Consider the following 13,182-nt stretch of genomic DNA (forward strand, 5'->3'; position numbering starts at 1 on the left):
GCTCCTCTGATGCAAGAACAACCCAAACAATTCAGAATCTGTCAAGTCAGTCAGGCCTTTATTAAATCTGGCTGCAAAGGTGCTGTGCCAGAGATTTTTTAAAAAAGCAGTGAACAGATTTATGGAGCCATCAAAATTCCAACCACGGAACAGGGAGTCCAATGTATCACTGCTAGGCAAATACTTGGTCCTCTTCTTTCCCCAGTCCCCAGAGATATGAGGGTAGGGCAGCACAAGCAGAGCAATGCAGTGAATCAAAGTATTTACAAGCCCATTCATGACCTCTTTTGGGTTGGTTGCTGTGACATACAGGAGCCAATGGGCCAAGTATGAGCAAAGAAAACATCCCTGTGACAGCTGAAAGTCCCCAGAGACCAGGGTTTGTGCAGGTGTATGTGGATATATGGAGAGAAAGAGAAAAAAGAGCAAACATTCTTTCAAAAAAGGCAGCCCAAGGTGGTGGTATTTTTCTCAAGCTCCGTTCCACCCTCTTTGTTGAAGAGTCAAGCGGAAGTAGTTACTGTTAAGACAACATAGGGGAAGGAAGAGAGAGTGAACTCTTACAGGCTGCTGCTTCCTGTCCACATGTATATGCATTACTTTGGCAGCACTGGAAGTGCTTGACCATGAGGCCATCCCATGCTAATCTTGCAAGAACTGAACAGAACACGTGCACAGACCAATGCCCTGGTTGTTTCCATGGTCATAGTTAATGTCATGGACATAGTTGCGCTGATGGCAACTATAGCCATCAGTGCACACACCTGAGCACGTGCTTTCAAATGTTATTTCAATGCCACTCCCTCCCAATCAAGCTATTCCTACAACTGGGATGGAAACAGCTCTGGAACACTAAGTTACGGACCAGAAGATGGTGGCTGCGTGCCTCTCTGAATCCCTGCAGCTTCACCATCACAGGCAGGCTTGGGCTTTGCTGAACCTCTCCCTTTCTTCTGGGGTCCGAAGGTATTGCTCTATTTCACTATCCAAAATGGGTTCGTCTCCAGTGACCAAGAGCTCTGAGCAGGGAACGGTTGTTCGCAGCTTCTTCCTGGGGTTAAGGAGGCAGGGCGGGAGCAACGGGGGCCGCTCACTGCTGCACTTGTGCTTCTCTCCTGTAAGAGAAGCCTTTCCCATCTCTGCTTCCCTCTCTGTTTCTGTGGCCTGTAGTGCTGCTGCTGCTGCGTCTCCTAAGTGGTCATCTGCAGCAGAGTCCCCTGTGCGGAAGGCAGACCGCAGGAGTAGGCAGCGATGCTGCAGTAGGTCTGCAATGTATTTTGCCACGTTCTTCCTGTTCACCTTGAGCACCTGCAACCAGCTGAGCTTAGATGCCATCCTAAGGAGGATACCGTGAAGCTCCTTCAACCTCAGGTGAGCTGGTGGTGGCAGGTCTACACCAGCAAGCTTGCAGAACTGAGAAAGACTGCAAGTGAGGCGACCAGCAGGGCATAATGACTGCCAAGCCAGGTAGGCTGCTGCTGTGACTATGGGGATGGGGTGCCGGCCAGTCACCAGCCATGCCTCACTGGCAAGCTCCACTATCTGGATTGTTCTAGCCAGCAGTTTCTCCTTATCCTCCACAAACTTGGTTGGGACATTGGATGAGTCCTGGCAAAGCCTAAAGCTGGGGGAAAAAAACAAAACCAGAAATTCCATTAGACGGAGGGATTTACCTGAAGGAGAGAAAGGCAGGATGCTGTTATAAGCCAAACACAGCGTTCTATGAATGTGGAATGATCAGAGAGGGCTTTGTCCCAAAAAGACACACAGCAAAAGGAAATTCTTTAGCTTCAATTGTAACAGTATTGACTAGGGATGTGCATTTCGGCTTTCTGAAAGCCGAAAGAAAGCCGAAACAAAAGTGTTTCGGTTTCTTTCAGGTTAGCCGAAACGTTTCGGGCTAAGCCGAAACGTTTCGGCTAGCCGAAAGAAAAAAAGCCGAAACGTTTCGGCTTTAGGCTTTTTCAATGGGAAAATGCCTCCGGCGTCTTCCCGGACGTCTGGGGGAGGCATTTTCCCACCGAATCAGCCCAAAATTGGTGGGGACCTTCCTCTAACCCCTCTCTACAACCCCCCCAAGTTTCAGACCGATTGGACTTTGGGGGGCCATGTTATGGCCCCCCAAAGCAGGTCCCCCTATCCTCCCATAAGAAAGCGAAGGAGCAGCATATTGTTAGCATGCTGCTGCTCATCTTCTTCATTATTTCCTATGGGGAAAAATGAAGAAGCAGGCTTCCTTTGCCAGGGGTGGCATTTTGCATGCAAAATGCCCCCTCACCCTCAGGGGCCCTTCTCCCACCCTTCCTCCCACCCCCCACCAAGGCTCAGCCTGCTCCCACTTGGGGGGGCCATTTCATGGCCTCCCCAAGTAGGTGCTCTAATCTCATTCTCTACCACTGACAGCTGGGGGAGGCTTGTCTTGCCAGGGGTGGCATTTTGCATGCAAAATGCCCCCCAACCCTCTGGGGCCCTTCTCCCACCCCCCACCAAGGCTCAGACTGCTCCCACTTGGGGGGGCCATTTCATGGCCTCCCCAAGTAGGTGCTCTGCTCTCATCTCTACCACTGACAGCTGGGGGAGGCTTGTCTTGCCAGGGGTGGCATTTTGCATGCAAAATGCCCCCCAGCCCTCTGGGACCCTTCTCCCACCCTTCCTCCCACCCCCCACCAAGGCTCAGACTGCTCCCACTTGGGGGGGGGCATTTCATGGCCTCCCCAAGTAGGTGCTCTTTTCTCTACCACTGACAGCTGGGGGAGGCTTGTCTTGCCAGGGGTGGCATTTTGCATGCAAAATGCCCCCCAACCCTCTGGGGCCCTTCTCCCACCCTTCCTCCCACCCCCCACCAAGGCTCAGACTGCTCCCACTTGGGGGGGCCATTTCATGGCCTCCCCAAGTAGGTCCTCTCAGCCCCTAAAGTCCACCCCTTACAGCCCCACACAAACCCAATTCCCCCCCAGCTGCCACACACAGACCCAAATCCCCACATTAGCCCCTCACAGACCCAAATCCACCCCCACCTGCCCCACACCCATAACCCCAGGAACAGGCTGGCAAAGGCCAGCCCTCTCCCTTTGTTCCCTATGCTGGGAACTTCTAAACTCTCTTTCCCTGGGCAATTCTGCACAGCCCAGGGGTGCCACAATGGTGGGCACACTTCTGAGTGCCAGCTGGTCCCTGTGAAAGAGCACCTGAACCACAGACACCCTCCCTCAAATTCCCCCACCACCTACAGAGATGGCTGGCCAGCCAGCCCCATTGTGCCCTATGATGGGAACCAACTGCACAACAAAGAATAAAACAAGAACAACACAGAATAAAGTTTTTAAAAAATTATTTTCTCCCTTCCAAAGTACAAGTAGGCAAAGCATTATGACACATTACACCAGCAGTCCCCCACACAGAAAAATAACACAACTCACTCAACATCAGAGAATCACAAAGCACGATTCCTGTCAAAAACACTTTATTTCTTGAACAGCTTTAGGTTACACAGCAGGGGGGAACACCAAAGGGCATGGCAGCACTATCTTACACAAAAATAACACAACTCACTTAACATCAGAGAATCACAAAAGCACAATTCCTGTCAAAAACACTTTATTTCTTGAACAGCTTTAGGTTACACAGCAGGGGGGGAACACCAAAGGGCATGGAAGCAGTATCTTACACAAAAATAACACAACTCACTTCACATTAAAGAATCACCCCAAAAAATTGTTGTCAAAAGCACTTTATTTCTGTAACTGCTTTAGGTCACACAGTAGGAAGGCACAACAGAGCAGGAAAGCAGTGTACTACACAAAAATAACACAACTCACTTCACATCAGAGAATCACACAAACACATTTGCTGTCAAAAACGGTGAAGTGGGTTGTATTATTTTTTGTAGTACATTGCTATCATGCCCTGTTGTGCCCTCCTACTGTGTAACCTAAAGCTGTTCAAGAAATAAAGTGTTTTTGCCAGGAATTGTGTTTTTGTGATTCTCTGATGTTAAGTGAGTTGTGTTATTTTTGTGTAAGATAGTGCTGCCATGCCCTTTGGTGTTCCCCCCTGCTGTGTAACCTAAAGCTGTTCAAGAAATAAAGTGTTTTTGACAGGAATCATGCTTTGTGATTCTCTGATGTTAAGTGAGTTGTGTTATTTTTCTGTGTGGGGGACTGCTGGTGTAATGTGTCATAATGCTTTGCCTACTTGTACTTTGGAAGGGAGAAAATAATTTTTTAAAAACTTTATTTTGTGTTGTTCTTGTTTTATTCTTTGTTGTGCAGTTGGTTCCCATCATAGGGAACAATGGGGCTGGCTGGCCAGCCATCTCTGTAGGTGGTGGGGGAATTTGAGGGAGGGTGTCTGTGGTTCAGGTGCTCTTTCACAGGGACGAGCTGGCACTCAGAAGTGTGCCCACCATTGTGGCACCCCTGGGCTGTGCAGAATTGCCCAGGGAAAGAGAGTTTAGAAGTTCCCAGCATAGGGAACAAAGGGAGAGGGCTGGCCTTTGCCAGCCTGTTCCTGGGGTTATGGGTGTGGGGCAGGTGGGGGTGGATTTGGGTCTGTGTGTGGCAGCTGGGGGGGGAATTGGGTTTGTGTGGGGCTGTAAGGGGTGGACTTTAGGGGCTGAGAGGACCTACTTGGGGAGGCCATGAAATGGCCCCCCCCAAGTGGGAGCAGTCTGAGCCTTGGTGGGGGGTGGGAGGAAGGGTGGGAGAAGGGTCCCAGAGGGCTGGGGGGCATTTTGCATGCAAAATGCCACCCCTGGCAAAGGAAGCATGCTTCTTCATTTTTCCCCATAGGAAATAATGAAGAAGATGAGCAGCAGCATGCTAACAATATGCTGCTCCTTCGCTTTCTTATGGGAGGATAGGGGGACCTGCTTTGGGGGGCCATAACATGCCCCCCCAAAGTCCAATCGGTCTGAAACTTGGGGGGGGGTTGTAGAGAGGGGTTAGAGGAAGGTCCCCACCAATTTTGGGCTGATTCGGTGGGAAAATGCCTCCCCCAGACGTCCGGGAAGACGCCGGAGGCATTTTCCCATTGAAAAAGCCGAAAGCCGAAAGTAAGCCGAAAGCCGAAAGCCGAAACGGCTGGCCGTTTCGGCTTTCGGCTTATACGAAAGAGAATCCTCTTTCGGCTTTCTGCTTTCGGCTTTAGCCGAAAATTTTTGGCTTGCACACCCCTAGTATTGACAGATTTGATTTTTATTTTTCTCATTACTTCCAGGCTGGGGCTGTCTCTGGACATCAGTCATAGATTTATTGCAACTTCTATTGTGACCCTCAGATTGTACTGAAAGCTCCTTCTGCCACACATGGCTATCTCTAAGGCTCAAGGGCAACTTTTGAGCAACTGCAAGTGTGAAAGCAAGGCAGTGTTGTTTAGTGGTGTCAGACTAGGATCTGGGAGACCAAAGTTTGAATTCCTATTCTGTCATGGGAGCTCAGTGGGTGACCTTATACCACTCACGTACTCTCAGCCTAACCTATCTCACAGGGTTGTGAGGATAAAATGGAGTAGAGGAGAATGATGTAAGCTGCTTTGGATTCCCACTGGGGAGAAAGGCAGGGTATAAACGACATTAAAAAAAAATTGCTGAGCTCATCTTGACCTAGGAGAGGGCCACTTAGGGCTGCAAATTTCATCTCCAAAAATGTGTTTCCATAATAGCTACACAACAAGTTTGAGAAGTGGATCAGGGAAAGGACAAAAGAATTTAACAGTACCTGCCAAGATGAGTTTTCACCAGGTCTACCAAGCTCAGAGCTGGCACATCCAGTGCCAGTTCCTTCAAGAACTGCAAGTAGGTCCTGGCAAACAGTTCCTTTTCTGCATAGAGTAGCAGGCAGATGGAGCCCATGGTCAGGGGCCAGTTGTGCTGCCGGCAAGTCACAAAGACAGAACAGCCCACCAGTATCTCCTTCTTCTCCAAGCTGACCAGGCGGAAGGAGGAGTGTTTGATTGCCTGTTGGTAATAGGCCACAGCTGTATCTTCAAACAGAGAGGGAAGCTGAAGAACTTTGCAGAGGTCCCGGACACGCCCAATCCCTGCAGGGGAAATACCACAGCCTCATACTTAAAGAAATATTTCTACAAACACAGACATACATTATTTAAGATATTTATCTGAGGCCTTGTTCTGTCTCCCTCTGTTATCAAAGCAATGAGAACAGAAAGGGTCTTTTCAGATGTGGCATCCGGGTTATGAAAAACATCCCTCTTATCTATTCACTGGGCAATAGGCTTGTTGAGTTTTCAGTGTCTGCTGAAGATTTTTTTTAATTGGTCAACTTTCAATGTGTGTTTATGTTATTATGATATAAAACATCTTTTTTTGCAAGCTGACTCAAGATCCTGCATTGGCTGGGAAGTGTAGGATATACACAGTTCAAATCACCCCTGCAGGCATCAAAACATCTTTGAGCTGGATTGAGGCAAACGACCCCAGGTCACTTTTGCTGTTGCCTCAGGAGATGCTGAAATATCACCACAATAGCCATAAAGTGGTGGCCCAGTGAGCAACAGCAGATGAAGTGCCTAGAACAGCCATGCCATCATTGCTTCCTATGCCTGTTGTTTTTAATTGCTCTTAGTGGTCTTTGTTGGTTTGGGTGGTTTTTCTATTGTTATTTTAGATTATAATGTTTGTGATGGATTTTAATTCATTGTTGTGAACCATCTCAGGCATTTACTATACTATACATTTAAGATACTATACACACATACCATATCCGTGGTTCTTCATCAGTGGAGTACCCTGGTGTCGTACAGGGAACAAGTGAGCAAAGGTCCAGGGAGGGACAGGATCCTGAGAAAAATGTAGGCTTCTTCTCTTCACCAGCAGGGATAGCAACAGATCACAAGCCCATTAGCAAAGGATTCTTACTGGCTCACATTGGACATGGAGGAGGGGGAAGCCCCCACTTGCTTCATCAACCCAAGATTTGCTGCTTTGTTCTAATGGTGTTTCCTCAGTTAGGGTTTTAGGAGAGACAAATGTCATCTGGTTCTATTTACCCTTTTGTCATGCAAGCATTGGATTAGTATGCCAAGTTCAGTGGGTGCACACACGCTCAGAAAGCTTGAGAAATGCTTAAAAACGATAAATGAATTGCTGCAAGCTGCCTGAAGCTCCCCAGGCAGGTTACAAATTCAATTCACCCAAACACACGTGCACTTTGATCTCCTAACCACATCAGTGTTTGTGTTTTTAAATACCCTGTTGTGGTTAGCCAATTCTTTTGTATCTGAGATAGTATAACATGAAATTTGAATTATTTTTAAATCAATTATTTTTAACCCAATACAAGTTAGACAAGGAATTTTAACATTCAACGTTCCTAGGATTTTATTTAGTCAGTCAATACATACTCTTTTCCTTTTCCTCACGGCACTGCCACACTAACCAGCCCTAGTTTATGTTGGTTTTGTATGTCCAGTTATTAAGTCCTCTGAATAGGTGCAGAATAGCTGCTCTCGACGGAGCGCCACTTACGCCGGTGTCGAGAGTGAGGAGCCTGGGGGTGGTCCTGGATGCTTCCTTGTCTATGGAGGCACAGGTCGCAGCGGTTGTTAGATCCTCTTTCTTCTATCTAAGACAGGCTCAACAACTTGTCCCCTACCTATCGACCCATGACCTTACAACAGTGATCCAGGCAACGGTCACCTCCAGATTAGACTACTGCAACTCACTCTACGCAGGGCTTCCCTTGGGCTTGATCCGGAAACTGCAGCTGGTTCAGAATGCAGCTGCATGGGTGGTTGCCAGAGCACCAATCATGGCTCATATAATACATATCCTCTGTCAGCTGCACTGGTTACCGGTTGAGTACCGGGTCCGGTTCAAGGTTTTGGTGTTGACCTATAAAGCCCTATGCGGACTGGGCCCAGCATACCTTCAGGACCGCCTCTCCCCATATGTTCCCCAGACGTCGCTTCGATCAGCTACTAAGAACTTGCTGATGGTCCCTGGCCCCAGGGAGGTCCGCCTGGCCTCTACCAGAGCCAGGGCCTTTTCAGCCCTGGCTCCGACCTGGTGGAACTCTCTGTCTGAGGAAACTTGGGCCCAGCAGGATTTGTTATCTTTCCGCCGGCCCTGCAAGACGGAGATGTTCCACCAGGCATTTGGTGGGGGCTAGGCTGTCCTCTCGCCAGCCATACCACTGAAGACCTTTCACCACCCATGCAGGACAATGCTGTATTTTAATATTCTACACCCGCCAATTTTAATTGTTCGAGATGATGTTTTAATGTTTTTATTGTTTTAAGCTGCTGTTAAACCGCTCTGAGCCCGTCTGATGGGGAGGGCAGTCTAGAAATGCGATTAAATAAATAAACAAATAAACAAATAAATAAATAAATAAAGTCTTGGATATCAAAAGTCACCCAGTCAGTAAAAGGCTCAGCCATTAGACCAAAATCAAACCTCCATCAACTAAACCTTTAAAGACTGTCAAGGAAATCCTTCTGGACTACACGGGGGATGTCCATCCTGTCTCCCAGGACAGAAGAAAGGAAGATTAAAAATTGACTTTCTTTGCTTCTAGAAAGGCAGCAAGAGTATGTGGATGGCAGGCACGCTCACTTCTGTACTGAAAATGCAGATGGACAATATGAAATGCTTACCTCTTTGCACACATCGGCTCAGCTGTTCATTCTGGCCAGTACTTCGTGAATAGGTCACCTCTGGGAGGAAAAAAGTGTAATACATCAGACAAGCAGCCTTTTTCAAAACTCACAATGGATGCAATGGTAGTGTAAGATCTAGCTGTCTTAGAGACCTGCTCCTCAATGCTCTCCCTGGGAAGTTTCTTTGCTCATCTGCTATCCAGTGATTGAGCATCCCATCATCGTGTTGGATGATTAGGCCTTTGTTGTGATGGCTCCACAGCATGGAACTCCTCCAGCTACTGCTCTTAGCTTTTTCCTTCATAATACACCTGAGAACCATGAGTTCTCAAGAGGGCTTCAGGGATCCTCAATGATTTCCTTTTATGCTCATCTAGAAATGCACTGATATCTTTATGTGCTGATACCAACTCTGAAAACACTGGGACACCATGTGCATTTTATTATTTTTTGGAAAGCAAGCTGAATAATAGCAGCAGATGGAAAGTGGAGGCTGTATCAAGTTACAGCTGGTATTTCAGTTCAGTTCTAATCACTGGAGTTAAAGGGAAAACACTGCAAATTTTAAAATATTTAGGACAATGTCCCAAAATTTAGAATTTTTTTTTTCAGTTGAATGAGGTAAAGCCAAGAAGAATGGATTTTAATGGTAGGAAACTACATTCAGGTTTCCAAAGAGAAGTTCAGCAATTGAAGATGTTGTTTAGGGAGGTTGTAAACTTCTTTACTTGAGAGGTTTTCAAGAAAATACTGGCAGGATAAACCATGTTAAGGATACTTTCAATGTAGAGCACCCAGCCATAGATCTAGAAGTTAGAGTAGATGGTGTATGGTTAGAAGATATCCTGTCTGGCAACCAAGATCATCTAGTGGCAGTTTCTCATGAACTGTGGAATACTCTAGAGGGTCCCCCAATCTTTGGAGGTGAATACAAAGTAGCTGAGGCTGGAAGCAACACTGGTAACCCACAAACGTGACTATAACAACACTCAGCCCTCCAAAACCTATCCTTTAGTTGCTAATACATTAAAATAGGAAAATAAAGTGAAGCTGCAGAGATAGTACATAAAAACAGTTATTTTTATTATAAAGTACTTTTAGCAATATTGAGTTCTTAAGATGATGCAAACTATAAATCTGTACATGTATTTCATTCAAAAACAAGATAGAACAGACAGGAATTTGTGACCTGTAGCAGTGTAACATGAGCCTTTTTTCTACACAGGCAAATCTGGTCTCCCTTACATTGGAGCAAGATACCCAGTGTCCAATGGGCCTTGAATAAATGTGATACATAGAGTGAAGAATAGTTCCTTCCCCTTCCCCATGTATTCTAGCAGGTTTGAACTCACCATGCAAATGCTCTTCATCAGTGTAAGTGGTTGTGAGGAGACCTTCAGTCAGAATGAAGCCACAGGCTGCACACACCAGTTGGTTCTGAGCATAGTGAGAATCCTCTACTATTTCCGAAGAGCCACAGTCTGGGCACTTCCTTTGACCTGACATATCACTTGTACTGTGTAAGCTGCCTTGGGTTTCAGTAAGAAAGGTGGGCTACAAACAAACAAATAAATAGGAAAACATAACCATCCACAAAATGCTTATATTAGGCCATGGAAAATGTTAACTATGATTTATAGCACCAGACTTATCAAGAGTAATTTTCGAGTTGACTCTTGAGAAGGAAATGTCATTTATCTATTTCCTTTTAAACTTAAAAACTCTTCATGCAACAGCCTGGACAGAGTAACACTAACACATTGTCATTCCTAATTTTATGGAACATTTCAATATATCAAACACAATTTGAAAACAACACCCCAGCAATGGCAGTGATTCATCTAAGATTCTACTAGGAGAGTGCAAGGACAAGGAAATAAGACAGATCCCCATCCCTCCCCTAACTTCAAGGCAAGTCTGTATGCTTGTGTATCATTACACAGTTTGCTGAAGTGAGCTAGAAGGTTCTTTACCACTTGGGGCAAGTCTACCAAGTCATCTACATTTATAAAAACACCTAGGTGTCCCAAGGAAAAGGCAGGAGAGGCAGAAACTGGGGCCAAGGGCTTTATGTGATCAGTTCCTGAAAAGTCAGCCAACAACCTGAGATAATTCTGCTGTTTTATTGCTAACTGTAAAGACAATTTATAAATACTTTGAAGAAATGTTTATGGACAGAGAGACCAAGGGTAGGCACCTGTTCTGTCCAGGGACTGAAGACAAGAGGGAAAGGTAGAGTTGCCAGCTCCAAGTTGGGAAATTACTGGAGATCTGGGGGGTGAAACCCGGAGAACCTGGAGAAAGTGGGGTTTGTGGAGGAAAAGGACCTTGGCATGGCATAATTCCATAGAGTCCACTCCCCAAAGTAGCCATTTTCTCCAGGTGAACTGATCTCTATTGCCTGGAGACCAGTTGTAATTCTGGGAGATCTCCAGCCACTACCTGGAGGCTGGCAACCCTAGGGGAAGGGCACTCTGACCTCTGCCACCAGTCAGAGGTCCAAGGGCTGCCATATTTAATCTGTGATTGGTAAAATGCCTTGACAATCACTTAACTAAAAGAGATACTTTTTTAAAAATGCTCTCATCTGAATCACTGTCTTCAGTCCTGATCAGATACACAAGCCAGATGTGCAAGGGAAACAGACTCAAAGCAATTTCTTATTACACACCAGGCCTGAAGCCCAAGATTTCCAAGAGATTTTAGAGCAGACAACTGACTACAACTGCTAACACTTTTCCTTCTGGAAGGCTTTTCACAGCAGCAAGCCAGGTCAAAATTTAGCAAGTAAAATTTTCTAGGGCAGCAAAATGGGACCATGGGGAAAACTTCACCAAACATTTGCACATATATATTATATATATATATATAATATATATAAATATATATAATAAATATATTTAACTACCAGAATCCCCTGACTCAAGTGTATGGTGACTGCCACTAGCTTGGACAGTTTTGAAAAGGAATTAGACACATTTATTTGTTTACATTATTTATAGTCCATCTTTCTCACAGAGATGGAAGGCGAATTGCACGGTGTAAGTTGGTACAGTCAATTCCAAAGACATCACAATAAATATGTAAATAGGGTATATACACAAAAACTTGCAAAGCTTTAAAACAGCAAAAATTGAGAGACAACTTTGGGTGAGTCACAGCTTCTTGGAGCTCTCTCCATCCCACCCACCTCACAGGGTGATTGTGGTGAAGATAATAACACACTTTGTAAACCGCTCTGAGTGGGCATTAAGTTATCCTGAAGGAGAGTATATAAATTGAATGTTGTTGTTGTTTATCAGTTATGGAAAATCAGTGGAGTCTCCAGGTCTAGAGATAGCATACCTATGAATACCAGGACAGAAAGACATAATAGCCTGTAGCAATAAAGTAAAACAGGAGCTCAGTGGCATTGTGCAGACTAAAACTATTTGTTCCAGCATAAGATTTCATCTGGTTAATGAAAGCTTACTGGAATAAATTTCTATTTGCCTCTAAAATGTTACTGGATTCCTGTTTTATTTCTCTGAATGCCAGCCGGTGCAAGCCAAAAACAAGGGGGATGCTTTGACCTCTGCTCTGAGCCTTCCAAGGGCGACTACTCGGTCACTGTAGAAAACAGCATTCTGCAGTGGGTGAAGGTTTGGCCTAATCAGTGGATATGCATGCAAACTATACTTGGTATTTACCGCTCTTTAAAAGAGCATTACTAACTGTGCGGCCATACCGACATCCGCCTTACAGACCCAGTGCTGTAAACGATAGCACGACCCCGCCCCGCACATTGCTAGTGTCTTTTAATAAGGAGACACGAAGCGAGAAGGAACCCTCCGCCTCTGCATCAGAAGAGGGCGAAACCTTCCTTTAGCTCCACGCCCAAAGCAAATTGTACCTCCCTGAAGCAAACTGTACATAACCTTAATTCTCTCCCCGCATCAATTTACTTACCTGACGCAGGGCCCTTCCAAAACCGGAATAACCACCAGGGGGAACCTTTTAGACACAGGACACGCTTCTTCCGGGCAATCTCCGTGACAACACGCCAGACGGCTCTGACGCGGTCCTTCGCAAAATGTTCTCCGTATGGAACGCAAAAGAGAGACAGTAACGTTCCGTGGTAGGCACTCAAGATATGCTTAGACGCAGGAATTCTCGTACCCTGGTTATCGAATGTGTGTGATCACAGCCAGCTACCCGTCAGGACTTAAGGAGCAGTCGTGAAGGGCAGCAGGATTTGAGTCCACTGGCACCTTAGAAACCAACAAGATTTTCAGGGTATAAACTTTTAAGAGTCACGGCTCCCTTCTTTAGATATAAGGGAGTATTGACTCTCGAAAGTTTACACCCTGAGTATCTTGTTGGTCTCTAAGGAGTCCCTGGACTCAAATCCTACTCTTGTCCTTCAGACCAACATGGCTACCTACCTGAAACTGGCTTTAAGGCGAAAGTCAGGCTTGACCTGCACCTAGGGTTGCCAGCTGCAAGTTGGGAAATTCCTGGAGATCTAGAGGGTGAAACCTGGAGAAAGTGGGGTTTGGGGAGGGAAAAGACCTTGACATGGCA

General features: G+C 46.0%; 1 protein-coding gene across 1 annotated transcript; it reads right to left on the reverse strand.

The window, feature by feature from the left end:
* Nucleotides 1–36: 36 nt before the first annotated feature.
* Nucleotides 37–12,587, reverse strand: BRF2 (BRF2 RNA polymerase III transcription initiation factor subunit). The gene is made up of 5 exons (XM_054997201.1): nucleotides 12,568–12,587; nucleotides 9,972–10,173; nucleotides 8,617–8,676; nucleotides 5,718–6,039; nucleotides 37–1,624 (listed from the first exon to the last, which is right to left on the reverse strand). Exons 2-5 carry the CDS (start codon nucleotides 10,123–10,125, stop codon nucleotides 913–915), a joined length of 1,248 nt encoding a protein of 415 aa, XP_054853176.1. The 5' UTR covers nucleotides 10,126–10,173; nucleotides 12,568–12,587; the 3' UTR covers nucleotides 37–912.
* Between the last annotated feature and the right edge of the window lie 595 nt (nucleotides 12,588–13,182).

Source organism: Eublepharis macularius, chromosome 14 (genome assembly GCF_028583425.1).
Source record: "Eublepharis macularius isolate TG4126 chromosome 14, MPM_Emac_v1.0, whole genome shotgun sequence".
Taxonomy (NCBI): domain Eukaryota; kingdom Metazoa; phylum Chordata; class Lepidosauria; order Squamata; family Eublepharidae; genus Eublepharis; species Eublepharis macularius.